The 14264-nt window shown below is 41.2% G+C and overlaps 1 protein-coding gene across 1 annotated transcript in view; it reads right to left on the bottom strand.

Moving 5' to 3' along the window:
* The window catches only part of LOC115782212 (TBC1 domain family member 10B), a 56886-nt gene that overhangs the window by 12017 nt on the left and 30605 nt on the right, over positions 1–14264 (bottom strand). The window contains exons 11-14 of the mRNA XM_030732282.1: positions 10274–10375; positions 7937–8100; positions 4715–4827; positions 480–767 (exon numbers count right to left, since the gene is read on the bottom strand). Of these exons, the coding sequence (XP_030588142.1) occupies positions 480–767; positions 4715–4827; positions 7937–8100; positions 10274–10375 (667 nt within the window). The remainder of the gene's footprint in view (positions 1–479; positions 768–4714; positions 4828–7936; positions 8101–10273; positions 10376–14264) is intronic.

The following is a 14264-nucleotide window of genomic DNA, read 5'->3' as shown; positions in this document are numbered from 1 at the left end:
CAAAGTAAATTGTTAATATTGAGGTGATTTAATTTGGATTAATCGCGATAACCTGGCTAAGCCAAAAATCCACTGAAAATATAGAGGAAATATGGGTGTTCTGTTTATGTAAAATCCACCAGAATATGATACAAACCTCATAGGAGTTTTAGTTTTGATATCTTTGTCACACATTAGCATGCAGCACATTTATTTGAGGTCACTGGAGGATAAATAATTCAATCTGGGTGGAAGGAGATTTAATGACAATGTCAAATTAGACTTTTAATGAAATTATTTTTATGCTCTCAGGCCGTGTACAGCTAAACACCCACTGCAGTTAACCCTTTCAAGGATCTTCTATTCTAGTCTCCAAATCTGTGATATCATGAGTTTGTGTAACTCTGGGGAATAAATTCACTGGAGGAGGTGGGGCGAGTGATGCTGCTGCTGTTGGTTTGATGGTATTTGAAGGTGAAAAATGAACTTGTGGATCTTACTTGATGAGAGCTGTCCTGGGTGAGTCGTTCTGCTCCCCGCTTTGAGGAGCACTGGAGGGCTGAGGAGTAGAAGATGGACTCGGGGATGATGGAAGAGTGGCAGAACGGATGGATGAAGGGGGCCCGGATGAGGAGGAGGAGGGAGGGGCCTGCTTCACTGGGCTCTTGACTCTTCGAAGAAGATGGAAGGACTTGACTCTGACGTTATGGACGATGCCGTGATGGTTGCGACCATGAGCCACCTTGCCAACAGGTCCTGTTCCTGACCTCTTAAAGGTCTGCTCTGACCTGAAACAAAGATGCAGAGCTGGGGTTCATTTGAATCATCTCACTAAGAGACACTTCTGAAATTAAATCTTAAAAGTGAAATTCATGCAATGTGTTTAATTCAAGTAAAAATAAACATTTGGATTCAATTACTTGCACAAAACAGGAACAAGGGGAGAGAAATATTATGCTCGTTGAAACACGTGGAAATTCTCTGTGAATATGAAGATGCACAGATGTTATGTACTGCTTTGGGAGTATGAGGGAAGAGGCTGTACCTTGTCGGGTGCTTTATTAGCATCACCTCAACTACACTAAGATTTGGCTGAATTCCACCTGGATATACTTTTGCATGTAACCTCACAACATGATTATTATCTGGGCCACAAATGCACTCATGACAAGCCTGAATGGAAAGAAAAAAAAATCAAATATTATTAAAATCTAAAAATACTGAAATTATTTCTATATAGAAATATAAATAATCAGTGCAATTACGATAATTTGCCACCCTGGGTTAAGGGTTGTGGGGGTTGGAGGTGTAGCTGGGTGGTTAATCGGATTTTAATTTCAATTATGGTTTTGGCTTTGAGTGATTATGAAAATAAGATAATCAGGATAAAATAATTAATTTCTTTGGGAATGGTTTTCTGTACAAATCAAGCGTACCCTTGTCTCATACAGGTTTTTGTCCCTGAAATCCCAAACTCACATGAGCAAAGGTCAAAGGTAAGTCAAAAATAAAAGGTTATACAGGTAAATGCAAGATCACGCCTCATGATCAGGAGAAAGGTGGTGGATCAGCCCAAAACAACATGGGAGGAGCTTATTAATGATCTGAAGGCAGTTGGGACCACAGTCACCAAGAACACCACTGGTGACACACTACATAGTAATGGACTGAAATCTTTCAGGTCCCTGCAGGTCCCCCTGCTCAAGAAAGCGCACGTATGAAAGAAAGCCCGTCCTAAGTTTGCCAGAGAACATCTAAATGAATCGAGGAGGATTGAGAGAAGCCCAGTCCTACAGAAAATTCTGTGGAGGGAGCTGACGCTTCGAGTCCCCAAGTGGCAGCTGAGAAACCTGAAGGATTTCCATAAAGAGGAGCGGGAGAAAATCCCTCCTGCAAACCTGGTGACCAACTACAAGAAACGCCTTCCTGTTCTGCTCGCCAACGAGAGTTTCTCCACAAGTACTCTGTCAAATACTTTCATTCAATGACATGCAAATCAGTTTAGAACCTTTATGTGTTAAACATTAGCATAAAACTGATGCTAATGTCAGGACTTCAAAAAGGTAAATATCATAAAGCACCTTTCAAAATAGATTCTGGGTCCTGACTTGAAGATTAAAAGTATCACATCTGTAAAATGTATATGAACCTGCTTAGGCAGGTAGGGAGGCCAGGGCGGGTGTGTGTGTGTGTGTGTGTGTGTGTGTGTGTGTGTGTGTGTGTGTGTGTGTGCGCTATTGTCTGATGCACCGTCTCCTGTACACCGCTTCGTGTTTTGTCTACTGGTTTCTTAACAAATTCAACACGTCCGACAGTAACTCTGAGACAGAAGCACAGCAGAACGCCGCACAGAGACAGGTATGTCACAGGGTCTTGGTATACTGTCGAGGGACCGTGGTATTCAAGCAGTGTGACCCCTTAGTGTAACAGAGGCCACCGATCCCTGAACTTTGACCCTGATGAAGCTGAATGCACTCAGCCAAGTCTGATAAGATCCAAGTTCTCCGCAAGATGTTTTTTTGATGTTTGCTGTGAGAACACACTAACCCCCCAGTTAAAACCTGTTTTAGTTTTAGTGTTTGGAACAGGGAGATCAATCTAGTCATATTTTTTATATTTAAATACTAACATATTTCTCTCTCTCTCTCTCTGTAGACATGTATTTGGAACTCAACTCATCCTGATGGCCGTTCTGTTTGGTTTGATTCTTGTTAAGGTAACTGGAGTTTTCATCATAGTGGCAGTGGCACAGTGGGTAGGCGCTTGCCTTGCAGCCAGAGGGTTGCCGGTTCTGCGCTGCGTGTGTCCTTGCCAAGACACTTACACCACATTGCCTAACGGTAGCGCCGGTCTCTGGATGAGTGATCTGGAACGATCATTTCATTGTGTGCCTTGCGTGCACAATGACAATGAGTTAAATCTAACATCTAACCTGGCACGGAGGACCGACCGCTTCCATCCCCAACCACTAATTTGCCACCCAGTTACAATAATCTTAGCGGTGACCCCTGGTGACCCACAGCCTGGTTAAAACAACCTAAACCACTTGACACAAAGACAAAAGCTGCGAGGAATGACAAGTATGCTTGAAACATGCGCACAAACACATGCGTGGATACACATGGAAGACAGTGTGCAACTCTCTCACACAAACACACACCTCTAACATGAGCGCGACAGGAAAAAAAACAACATTACAATGAGAGGATTAGAAGACTCCTGTGAAATTCTAAATGCAGCTGGAAAACCAGCTGGTTCCACCATAGAGAACAAGACCTACAGAGTGTGGAAGTGTACAAGTTTGTAACAATAAAGAACTTAATTGAACTCAACAAAAAGTGCAGATGCCACTCAGCAAGCACAATTTGTAACTGTGTGCGCACTTATGTAAGGATTAGGGCTTCATTAACACGAAGAAAAACAACGGTTTCACCTGCACGACTGCTCTGCTTCACACACTGAAGGCTGTTTAAGAACAAATGAAAGTTGCCTGTGTGTGTCTGTCCATGCAACCCTCCCTCCATGTGTCGCTGTCATACCTGCAGCATGCAGGTGTGAATTTAAAGACAGGGGGGGGGCACCGCCTTTACTCCACGACTTTTTTAAGATTTGGTTGCTAATTATATTGCAGGTTTTGATTATTAATATAAAATCTACTTCCAAACTCTGCTCTAAACTCTAAATATGTTTGGGTAGCTTCACTTTAAATATTTAAAGTTAGTTGTTTCATGGGCCTGTGAAACCATAAAGGGACCAGCAAAGCTCGGTGCCACTGGGTGAAAATGTTACACTGGACACTAAGTTGGTCCTTTCTGTGGCTCCCCTAATATTTACTATAAATGAAGGAAAAAAGACAAAAATAAGAAACAGAAAACCTGTAGTTTTGGACGGGCATTTGCATCTCACTTTAAATTACTAACTGTATTATGTATGTTTGGGCTAATCTCTGTTTGTGCATGCTCACTTTTAAATATGCACCAGGGTGTGTGTGTGTCTGTGTGTGTGTTACAAATCTGTTTACTCCCAGTGCCTGTCCAAGCCTGGATAAAAAGGTCAGGAGGGGCATCTGTGCCAAATCAAATATGTAGATGAAATCTGCTGTGGCAACCCAATGAGGGGGGGGGGGGGGGGGGGGGGGGGGGGGGGGGGGGGGGGGCTGAAAGTACCTACCGACTCACTTTTAAGTATGCATGGGAAAAATCACTAATATGCTACATTCCCTAAAACATAAAAGAGTTTATTGAGCAAGCGCTATAAAACGGAGACCAATTTAAGTTTGTACACACCTAGCTATAAAAATGCTCTGACACACAGGACTGATGATGATGATGATGATGATCAGCCCTCAGGACAAAATAATAATCTCACATTCCAATTTGTTAATGACTCACACACAAAGGGTAACCTGCAGCCCAAACAGCTGCAGGGGAAATCTGAAGGGACTGTGGGAATCAAAGAGCCACTACTTCAGTGAGCATAAAAGAAAAGGTGCTAATGAAAAGAGAGGATGTCATGAATTTGCCTGTTTGACTAAAATGAAGAGAAGATTAATGATAATTTCAGAAGGCATTATTGAGTATGAGCTTCCAAAAGCTTCATTTTAGATCTAAGATATTTCATCATACTCATACTGAGGGGAAAGAGTTTATATTCAAAGGTCCACAGAGGGCCATCGACGTGTCCACTGGTATCAAGCATAAATTTAAAAAGGGATATCATATTTAAACGTCCTCACCCTTCAGTTTTCTCGCACCCTTCTGTATCTCTCACAGTGACATCATCACCGCTCTCCGGCACCACTGGCTGCTGGGAGCCACCTCTCTGTTTGCTCTGCCTCCTGGATCGGATCTGAAAGCAGAAAGGAGGAGGCGGTAAAGGAGCCGGAATGAGAGTCCGGATTGGGGGCTGAATCACAGTGATGACATGTGTCCCTTTTTGTCTCATCACTTACACATTTATGTGGCCTTTTCTTGCTTTATGCAAGAAAAAAAAAAGCTCACACTGAATGAAGATCACAGTGGGAGGAAAATATTAAATAATCCAATTTTTTTTCAATCTTGACTCAAAAACTGGATCAGGAGTCAGTGACAGGGTCATCTCTGCTATGCTGACAGCTTTTATTTGCAACAGTTTCTTTATGTTCAGTGTAACACTTGTTGGGAAGCTTTAACTGCACCTACAGTAACAATGTGTCGTCTTCAACTCAATTCATTCTATTAAATCAATTCATTTGTGCTCACAGTGGGAGCATGACTGTAAATGACAGCACTTTGTAACATTTGATATAAAATATGTCCAGTCTGTTTGATGAATGTGTTCACGACCATTTATAGGTGATGACTACTGCTGGGGTTTGGAGGGAGGGGGACTGTTTATCGTACTGTCTTCTTGTGCTGGTATGTTTTTCTATATGTGGTGTGTTTTAAGTTCAAATATAAAAAAAACAATCATAAAAAGAGTCACACTGAGCTGAATTGAACACAAATAAATGTAATTAATGCATTTTTTAAATTTTACCAAGTGCTGTTTATTATTTTACTAATTAAACCCATTCAACAACATTCTTTTCTTCATTTATTACATTTTCGTGGACAAATACTTACAGTACATTAGCAGGTATCTGCGTCACTTTGTCAAGATGTAACAATATGACAGGAAATGTTCCCAGGACAACTTTCTAATTACATCTTCTAATAATTTTTACGTGACAGCTGCTGCAGCTGTTTAAAGACTCTGCTGTAACAGATGGAAGCTTTTCCTCCCTTTTTGAGAGTGAAAACTGATTCTGGGTCAGTGGAGGAACAAAACCAGTGGATTACATTTCCTAAGTTATTAAAAGTGATGTTGATGTTGTCAAACGTGAATACTAACGCTTAAATAAAAAAAAAAAAAAAATATATATATATATATATATATATATACATACACACACCCCCCCCCCATTCTGAACATGCTGGAATCCTGAGTGACAGGCAGAGAAAAAGCCAATCAAATCCTCCAGATTTGATTGGCTCTGGAGGATTTGATTGGCTCAAGAATTATCCAGCAGAATTAACTAAAGCTTCTTTGCTCTGCATTTTCACACTTTCCATTTTGTGTTTTCAAACTCTGCTTGCAGCTTTAATTGGGCACCTCTTTTTCTCTCTTTTGCTTCTCTTATTTCCTCTCTCTCTCTCTGAACTGCCCGCCTTTATGATTTTTTAATTTCTTTGGTTTTCTTTTCAGGTTGCATGCTCAAAGTCTCTCACAAAACCCAAGAAGTCATTCTGTGGCTCGTTCAGGAAGCGTTATCTTGCTGGTGATTGGTGGATAATCAGAGCCACAGCAACAAAAAAAGGTCACGTTAAACGGAAACTCTGGCTCACACAGAAAATCCTGGTTACACAGAAGCTCTGGTGTCAAAGTGCAGTTTCAAAGAAATGAACTGAGCTGCACGCTAACATCAGCTACCCCCAGAGAGTTTTGTAGTGACCAGTGGAATTTCGTAACCCTACAGGAAAAGCCATTTTATGCTTACATCACTGTCTAACTGAGCTGGGCTGCTGAACACAATGGCCAAATAATTCATTCATTCATCACAATAATAAATAAGAATTACACTAAGCAGATCCAGCTTCAAATAATAAGTGTTTGTTTCCAGATACAGGACAAATAATCCTCTGCTTTTGAAACTACTGTAGCTGCTACTATGCTGGCAGGAAGGGATACAAACACTTGTGGTTAAAAGTTCAGAAAATGCGTGTTACTAAACATTATGTAAACTCAGCACTGGAACTACAGAGATAAGCCCTGCTGTGTCAGAAGTGATTTACATGAGATGCCAACTTGGTGATCCTTACTGCCCAGATTGGCTTCAGCTAAAGGATTTGGAACGTGAATGTTGAAACTGCTCGTCAAACACTCGGCCTTTTGTTGGAGGCTTTCAGAGCGCTGCTCTCACTGGATCCTGATCACATTAACAGCAAAAGAAAACTCAATTTAGGGGAGAAATTAAGAGCTTCCAAATGGCAGCCAGGCACTACAGAGCAACCTTACAGAGAACTGCAGGTAAGGTAAATGGACACAGTGCAAGAATAATTTAATGTTGCATGTACACTGTTTAACTGTAATCAACACTTGGAGCTTTATTACTTTATTATTACTGAGCCAAACACAACACAAACCGAAGTGACGCACAAAGACAGTGAGAGTGTTTCCAGGCACACCGGTTTCTGTTCTGTGGCATCGTGGACACAAACGTGGAAAATGATTTGAAAGGTGTGGTTATTAATCATTATTCTCTCAGTCAACAAACACTTGTGTCAGCCACAATGGTGCATTAAAAAAAGATCACAAAGTAGTAATAAATTTATACTTTTTTATGTGCAGTGAAGCAGTATTTTGGCATTTGGAGGACTATGACAGGTAGACATGAAGATGACTTCCTCTCTGATGTCTGTCCAGTAAAATTAAGGCTGTGGCAAACAGCCAGTGAGCTCAGGGCAACAACTTGAGACAGAGAAACAGCCACACAGGCCGTCCAAAGGTAATAAAACCTCCCAACCAGCACCTCTAAATCTCATCTTTAAACACGTTCTAAGAACTGAAGAACTCCAATTATGATATATGGGCAGTTTTATTAAAGGTGATGTGCTGGAATGAATTCAAATGGTAAATCTGAGAATCCCCCTAAACAGAAATGGTTCAGGTCTTATTCAGACTTAAATGACTCATGAATAAACACTGTGGTCACAATCTGTAGCTTTGTACAGAACATGCAGGTATGACTAGGAATAATCTTCTCCTCTAAATCTCTGGACCGAAGACATAACAGATCTGCAGACAAAAGGCTTGTGCCACGAGTTTCATGCTTTAAAACCTAAAGCTACAGTCCTGGTTTAGCCTCGTTTCAGAGTGAGATCATTTAAAGAAAAAAAAATAAACAGCATCGGAAAATGTTTTAGTCTCCAAGTTTTACCTGTGCTTGCGTTAATGAAGCTGAGGTCCCACCCTGCTGTCGGGGCCCTGCCTGTGCTTGTGAACTCTTTTCTTCAACCCGCTGTCGCCCCATTGAGTCCAAAAGGTGCCGCTGAGCCAGGCGCATCACCCGCGTCAGTATGCTTACAGCCCCTGGAAGTGAGACTGCAGGCAAAAAACACAACACAACATTAGCTCATTCTCCTTGGAATGAATTCACAGATTTTTGGTTCTCCAAGAAGAACTACTGCCTCCTGTTTTTCATGTCATTTAAGATGGTTTAAAACCACTATTATATGTTTTATTCAAACTTCCATATAGAGCAAATACGTGGGACCTGAGAGCGACTCAGCACTGTGCATGCTGGAGTAACAAAATAAGTTATCATTTCATGACAGAGCTGCCCCTACTCAAACGCCTGTGTGTGCTTTAGTGTGTGAATGCATCCTTGTTGTACACAATGAATGTTATCAGTAGCTTCCCATATTTACTCAGGGGGCAGAATCTGCCTGCTTAGGCAAGCTGTGAACACAAAGGCTCACTCATAAAGTGTACTGTCCATGTTTGTGTGCAAGCACACTGATGCATACAATCACAGCCAAAGACTCTGTAGCTGCATCTCACGTTTATGCAGAGCAAGAGATTAGAGCACTGCGATCATTTTTACAATGCCCTGTGTACTCAGAGGAAACCCCGATTGATTCAGCAGCGTCAAATCTTTCAACCATCGAGCTGCAGCGTGAGATTTCCACAGGTCTCTACATCCTGTGAGTCTTTTAACGTCTGCAACCTTGAACTCCCAAAACAAGATGGTTAAAATGTTATGGATGCCATTTTCAGTCTACCAGTTACTGTTTATGAGCTATAGTATACTAATAAGGTTCTACTTTAAACCAGGACAGACAACTCTGTGATTTCTGCTCATCTTGTACAACGAGTTAACCTGAACAGTCAATCGACCCGAAGAGCTGGAGCTCAAATTGAGACAAAGCTTCCTGCTGTTACTGTCCAGTGACGGTTCCAATAAGGTACTGCAAACTTTGACATAATCAATGACCCAGAGCTTAAAAAATAAAATGTCTGGAAAGTTGACGGGTCAGCTGCTGGGACTTCATCTGTGAAGCAAACAGGCTGAATCACCCCCTGCTGACTGATCACTCTTCCTTGCCATCAGAAGCCCGTTTTCACATTAAGCATTTGTAATGAGGCGGCTGCTATTAGTGAAAACTCAGCAGGAATGCACCAGGGGTTCACTTGCATTTGTGACTAAAATAGATGCGTGCAGACCGTGACACATGTAGGAGCGCATGTGTGGATATAAAGTATATATATATATAAAGATTTAGCCCAAGCAATGTTTCCACAGCCGCAGTAAAGATGATGCTGCTGTAGTTCACTGTGAGCAGCAGCAATGCTGGTTTAATGGTTAGTTTAGGTTTGTGATCAATATGCAGCACTTAATAAATTTCTACTATAGTTATTTTACCTGACAGCATGGAGGCTAGTTCTTGTTTTTTAAGAGAATTTTAAAAGTTTTAAGTTTGCCACATCGTACAGTAAAAATGACTTTAATACATTTTTTAAAATTTTGTTTGAGTTCGTTCTTCAGAGTGAGTTTTCTTGTGTTACTTTGGTTTTTATTGTTTAGAAATCTTTCAGATGGTTTTATTTTTTAATGAAACTTGATGTTTGTTTTAGTCTTGTTATGATAAAATACGAGGTATTGATCAGGGGCTATATTTAAGACATCACACATCCCAGTATTATTAATCTGAACAAATTGCCGAATCCTAACACAAAAGCCACTCCCTCTGGGTTTTCACATTTATTTTTGAAAGTACACAGTTTTCTTTTTTATTTCAGTTAATTAAAATAGTTTCTCACACACAGCTTTAGTTTTTCAAAAAACTTCTGACCGAAAACATTTTTATTAAAAAAAAATGATATCGCAGGCTGATTCACTTTAGTGGCACAACTGAAAGCACCTTTGCCTCGAGTTTAAATGCTATTTGAGGACTTAATTCTTTAAGCTACCCGATGACAAGCAGTTTAGCTCAAATATTAGAGGGGATTGTCTTGCAGCCGTGCTGTGGTTCAATGGCACCATTAGACAGGTTTGTACTTGTCACATGACTCTGCCCTACGTCCAACCACATCAGCTCAATTAGCACCATAACCTACATCCTCTTGATTTAGCAAAGCCCATTCACCATTCAAGCTTCAATATATGGACGTGAGGGTTCGAGACATATTATGTGGACTAATGATGTATGAAGACATGAAAATTAAAATGAGACATTTTGCTCGTGTGTATCTGAACACATAAGGGCAAGCTCACCCTTCTCCGAGGTCTTTCCTCCCACAGATGCTGTCGATACATTTTCCTCCTCTTTTCCTTCGGTGACTGAGCCGGACAGCGTGGCCTGGTTTTCACACTGTTCTGAAAAACAACATCAAATTTTAGACACAATAGTTTTGTTCATTAAAAGCAAACAGCAGGAAATCTCTCTCTTAGGCTCTATTTAGATCTTTTTACAGTATGTGACAGTTTCTCAGCCACTGGTTTAGTTGAGACATGAATCATTTACACAGAAACTACCAAAACTACCAGAATCTTCAGGATTAATTACTCTCCATAAGAACATCTGATTTTTATCTAAGTCACAGTTATATCAAACCCCAGTCTGTGTGTTTATTAGTGGCTGACAAAGTAAGTGAATCTCTGTGGTTATTTTTCCAGAAGCTACTTGGAGTGAAGCGCTCCAATTAAGGAGCTGAGACTACAAATGTGGGCTGTAAATCCTTCCTCACCACCGCGTACGCCTCATAAACAGCTACAGAAAACATCTGATGGAGGTCGTTGCTGTAAAATGAGCTTTTACATGTTACTAAATCTAAGACTTCACTGTGCTCGACGAAGACTTGAAGAATAAAACCATTTGTGCTATTTGTTGCTTAGCTTGTGGTTTAGATGAACATCAGATCACTGCTCATGTGTAATCAGTAGGAGTGTCAAGACATTCAAAAGGGAGACCAAATCCATGATATGAACAATGTATCAGAGTTCAGTTTCTACATGTTGTGAGACCCTGTGTTGCTGCTGCTGTGGAGCTCTAGACAAATGTGGAGGATTAGCTGACAGAGACATCGAGAGGATTATGTGAGCGTGATGAAGGAATGCCAAATGCAGCAACACTTCTGGGATTTTAGCTAAGTTAAGAACTACGTTTAGCTTTGGTAACACACATGTAATGATATGCTAATGAGCCATGTGCTCATACCATACCATCTTTATTTATAAAGCACAGCTGACACAAAGTGCTGTACATTACAACACAAATAAATAACAAATATCTCTTTCAGGTTACACTATGTATGGCTGCAGGAACTGGGTTTCTAACCTGCAGCCTGCGTTGGAACAGGTTTTTGCCCGTTTTTTTTAAAAACATGTGCGTCTAATTCTTCATCACTTGGTTTGAGATGCAGAGCTTATTTCAGGTTTGTGCCATGTGGGAGGGAAGGGTGATGTAGACTTCTAATTTATAAGAGTTTATATTAGCAATTAAAGACAAGCCTCAAAGACAAGGCTTCTGACAAACAGGAAGAGCCAGTGGTGAAGTGCAGTGTGTCTTAATCAAATGTGAGGTCTTCTCCGAGTCCTGACTACAGTCAACTTTGATGTTAAAACAAGTCCATTTCCCAGACACACCCACCCCCCCTCTCATTGCCCATGGCCCACTCCCGTGGCCTCATGTCTCTCTCTGCTTCCTTCCCTCCCTCCGATCTATCTCAATCACTGTCAGACATCAGTGAAGGCGAGGTTCCCGTCCACAGCCAAATGCCAACTTCAAAACACCGACGTGTTAGAGCACGCCTCCCGTTAGCCACCCAAAGACTAGCAGGATGAGAACATGTGGCATTAGCTCATCCTCTTTAAAATAAATTAGGATGGGAAATAAGTCTGCATTGTAGGTATGTGTAGGTACACCTCCCCTCGCAATAAAAAAGGAAGAATGTCTTTACTTTTATCTGTGACATCATAGAGCTCAAACAGTCAAACATAAAAAAAAAACACAGACTACAGATGCAGTAACAACAGTGAGCTCACCTCAAAGTTTCTGTATGACTCAGTCTTGTAATGAGAAGGCCCAAATGGCTGTGTGTGTTTGATTTACTGCTGAGCCTACTGCAGGTATTTCTATCCTCACTGGAGCTGCCGCCTAACAGGCTTTATTCTTGCATAGCCACAGTGTTTTAAAATAATACATGCAGGCATCACAGAACAAAAGTTACACTGTCCAGTATCTGATTAAGCCTCCAACATATAGTTCAATGTCTTACGACTATCAATTATTTCCTTATCCTGAGGAGGCTCAGAAGAGCCTGCAGCATACCATGGCACATATTCGGGAAAGGTGGGTTACAGCCTGGAAAAATGCCGGGAAATCACCACGGGGCTGACACAGGCTCAGATTCCAGAAGATTAATGGAGCTGCCTCTCCAAAGGGTTAGGGAGAAGTTCATGCCCCAGCATTTGGTCTAATCTAATCTAATCAGACCTGGTGTAATGTAATTGAGTGGTGTTTAGTTTGTCCCTCCTACAGATCCACTCATTTGTTACAAGGAGAAAAACACTAATTGAAACATGCAAGAAAATCTGTGTTGTGGCCACATTGTAAGCTGCAACATTCAAAACTCCCCTCTGAAAGTATTGGAACAGTGAGGCCAATCCTTTTATTTTTGCTGTAGACTGAAAACATTTGGGTTTGACATCAAACCATGAATATGACGCAAAAGATCAACATCTCAGCTTCTACTTCCAGGTATTTACATCTGGATCTGATACACAGTTCAGAAGGTAGCACCTGTTGTCTAAACCCACCCATTTTCTTGTGAGCAAAAGTATTGGAACATGTGACTGACAGGTGTGTTTTGTTGCTCAGGTGTGTCCTGTTACATTATTCAAAAAACAAATGTGCTGAACGTCTGCGCTCAGTTTCAGATTTGGGCTCTGCCGGTGCAGATGGTGCATTTATATAGGAACCAACATGAAAACCAGAGAGCTGTCTGTGGGTGGAAAACGAGCAACTGTGATGCTGAGAGAAGCTGGAAAATCAATCAGAGCCATTGCACAAACATTAGCCATACAACAACCGAATGTCCTGAAGAAGAAAGTCGTCACAGGTGTACTGAGTAACTGATGTTGAACAGGTAGACCGAGGAAAACAGCAGCAGCTGATGAGAGAAATATTAAAGTGCGGTAAAGAAAGACCCAAAAACACTTGTTAGTGACATCACCAACAACCTCCAGAGGGCAGGAGTGAAGGTATCATAATCTACTGTTCACAGAAGACTTCATGAACAAACGTACAGAAGCTTCACCAGAAAATGCAAACCACTGATTAGCAAGAAGAGCAGGTTCAGAGACAAGCCTCAGAACGTCTGGGACAAAGTTTTATGGACTGATGAGACAAAGATGAACCTTTACCAAGGTGATGGAAAGGCTGAAGTTTGGAGAAAGAAAGGATCTGCTCATGACCCCAAACATGCGAGCTCATCTGTAAAACACAGGGGAGGTAATGTCATGGATTGAGCTTGCATGGCATTGATGATGTCACGCATGATGGCAGCAGTACAATGAACTCGGAAGTTGACAAACATTTTGTCTGTTAATTTAATTATTTAATTAAGGAAGATGCAACCAAACTGATGGGAGATCTTTCATCATGCAGCGAGATAAAGACCCAAAACTACAACGCAGTTCATCAGGGGCAGGAAGTGAAAGGTTTTCGACTGGCCTGGTCAATCTCCAGATTAAAAACCTATAGAGCATTTTACCTGCTAAAGAGGAGACTGAAGGGAGTAACCCCCCCCCAAAAGCAAACAACTGAAAGAGGCTGCAGAAAAAGCTGGAAAAGCACCACAGAAGAAGAATGCCACAGTTTAGTGATGTCGGTGGGTCACAGGCTTGATGCATTTATTGCAAGCAAAGGATCCAATACTTTTGCTCACAAAAAAATGGGTGGGTTCAAACAACAGGTGCTGTCTTCTGAACTGTGTATCAGATCCAGATGTAAATACCTGGAGATAAAAGCTGAGATGTTCATCTTTTGTCTCATATTGATTTTTGGATGTCAAACCCAAATGTTTTCAGTCTATAGCAAAAATGAAAGGATTGGCATTTTGGAGGGGAGTGTAGCTAGCTCTACTGTATGTCCAAACTTACACAGGAAGTGGTAATGTAGGCGACATCGCCAGCTTTCATTGACAGCTTCATGTTACATTCACCTTATGCAGGTGTGTGTTTTTTTAAATTGTTTGGTCTGTGT

Source organism: Archocentrus centrarchus, chromosome 6, assembly GCF_007364275.1.
Source record: "Archocentrus centrarchus isolate MPI-CPG fArcCen1 chromosome 6, fArcCen1, whole genome shotgun sequence".
In the NCBI taxonomy this organism is placed as follows: Eukaryota; Metazoa; Chordata; class Actinopteri; order Cichliformes; family Cichlidae; genus Archocentrus; species Archocentrus centrarchus.
The sequence above is the reverse complement of the archived record's forward strand: the minus strand, read 5'-3'. Positions and strand labels throughout refer to the sequence as shown.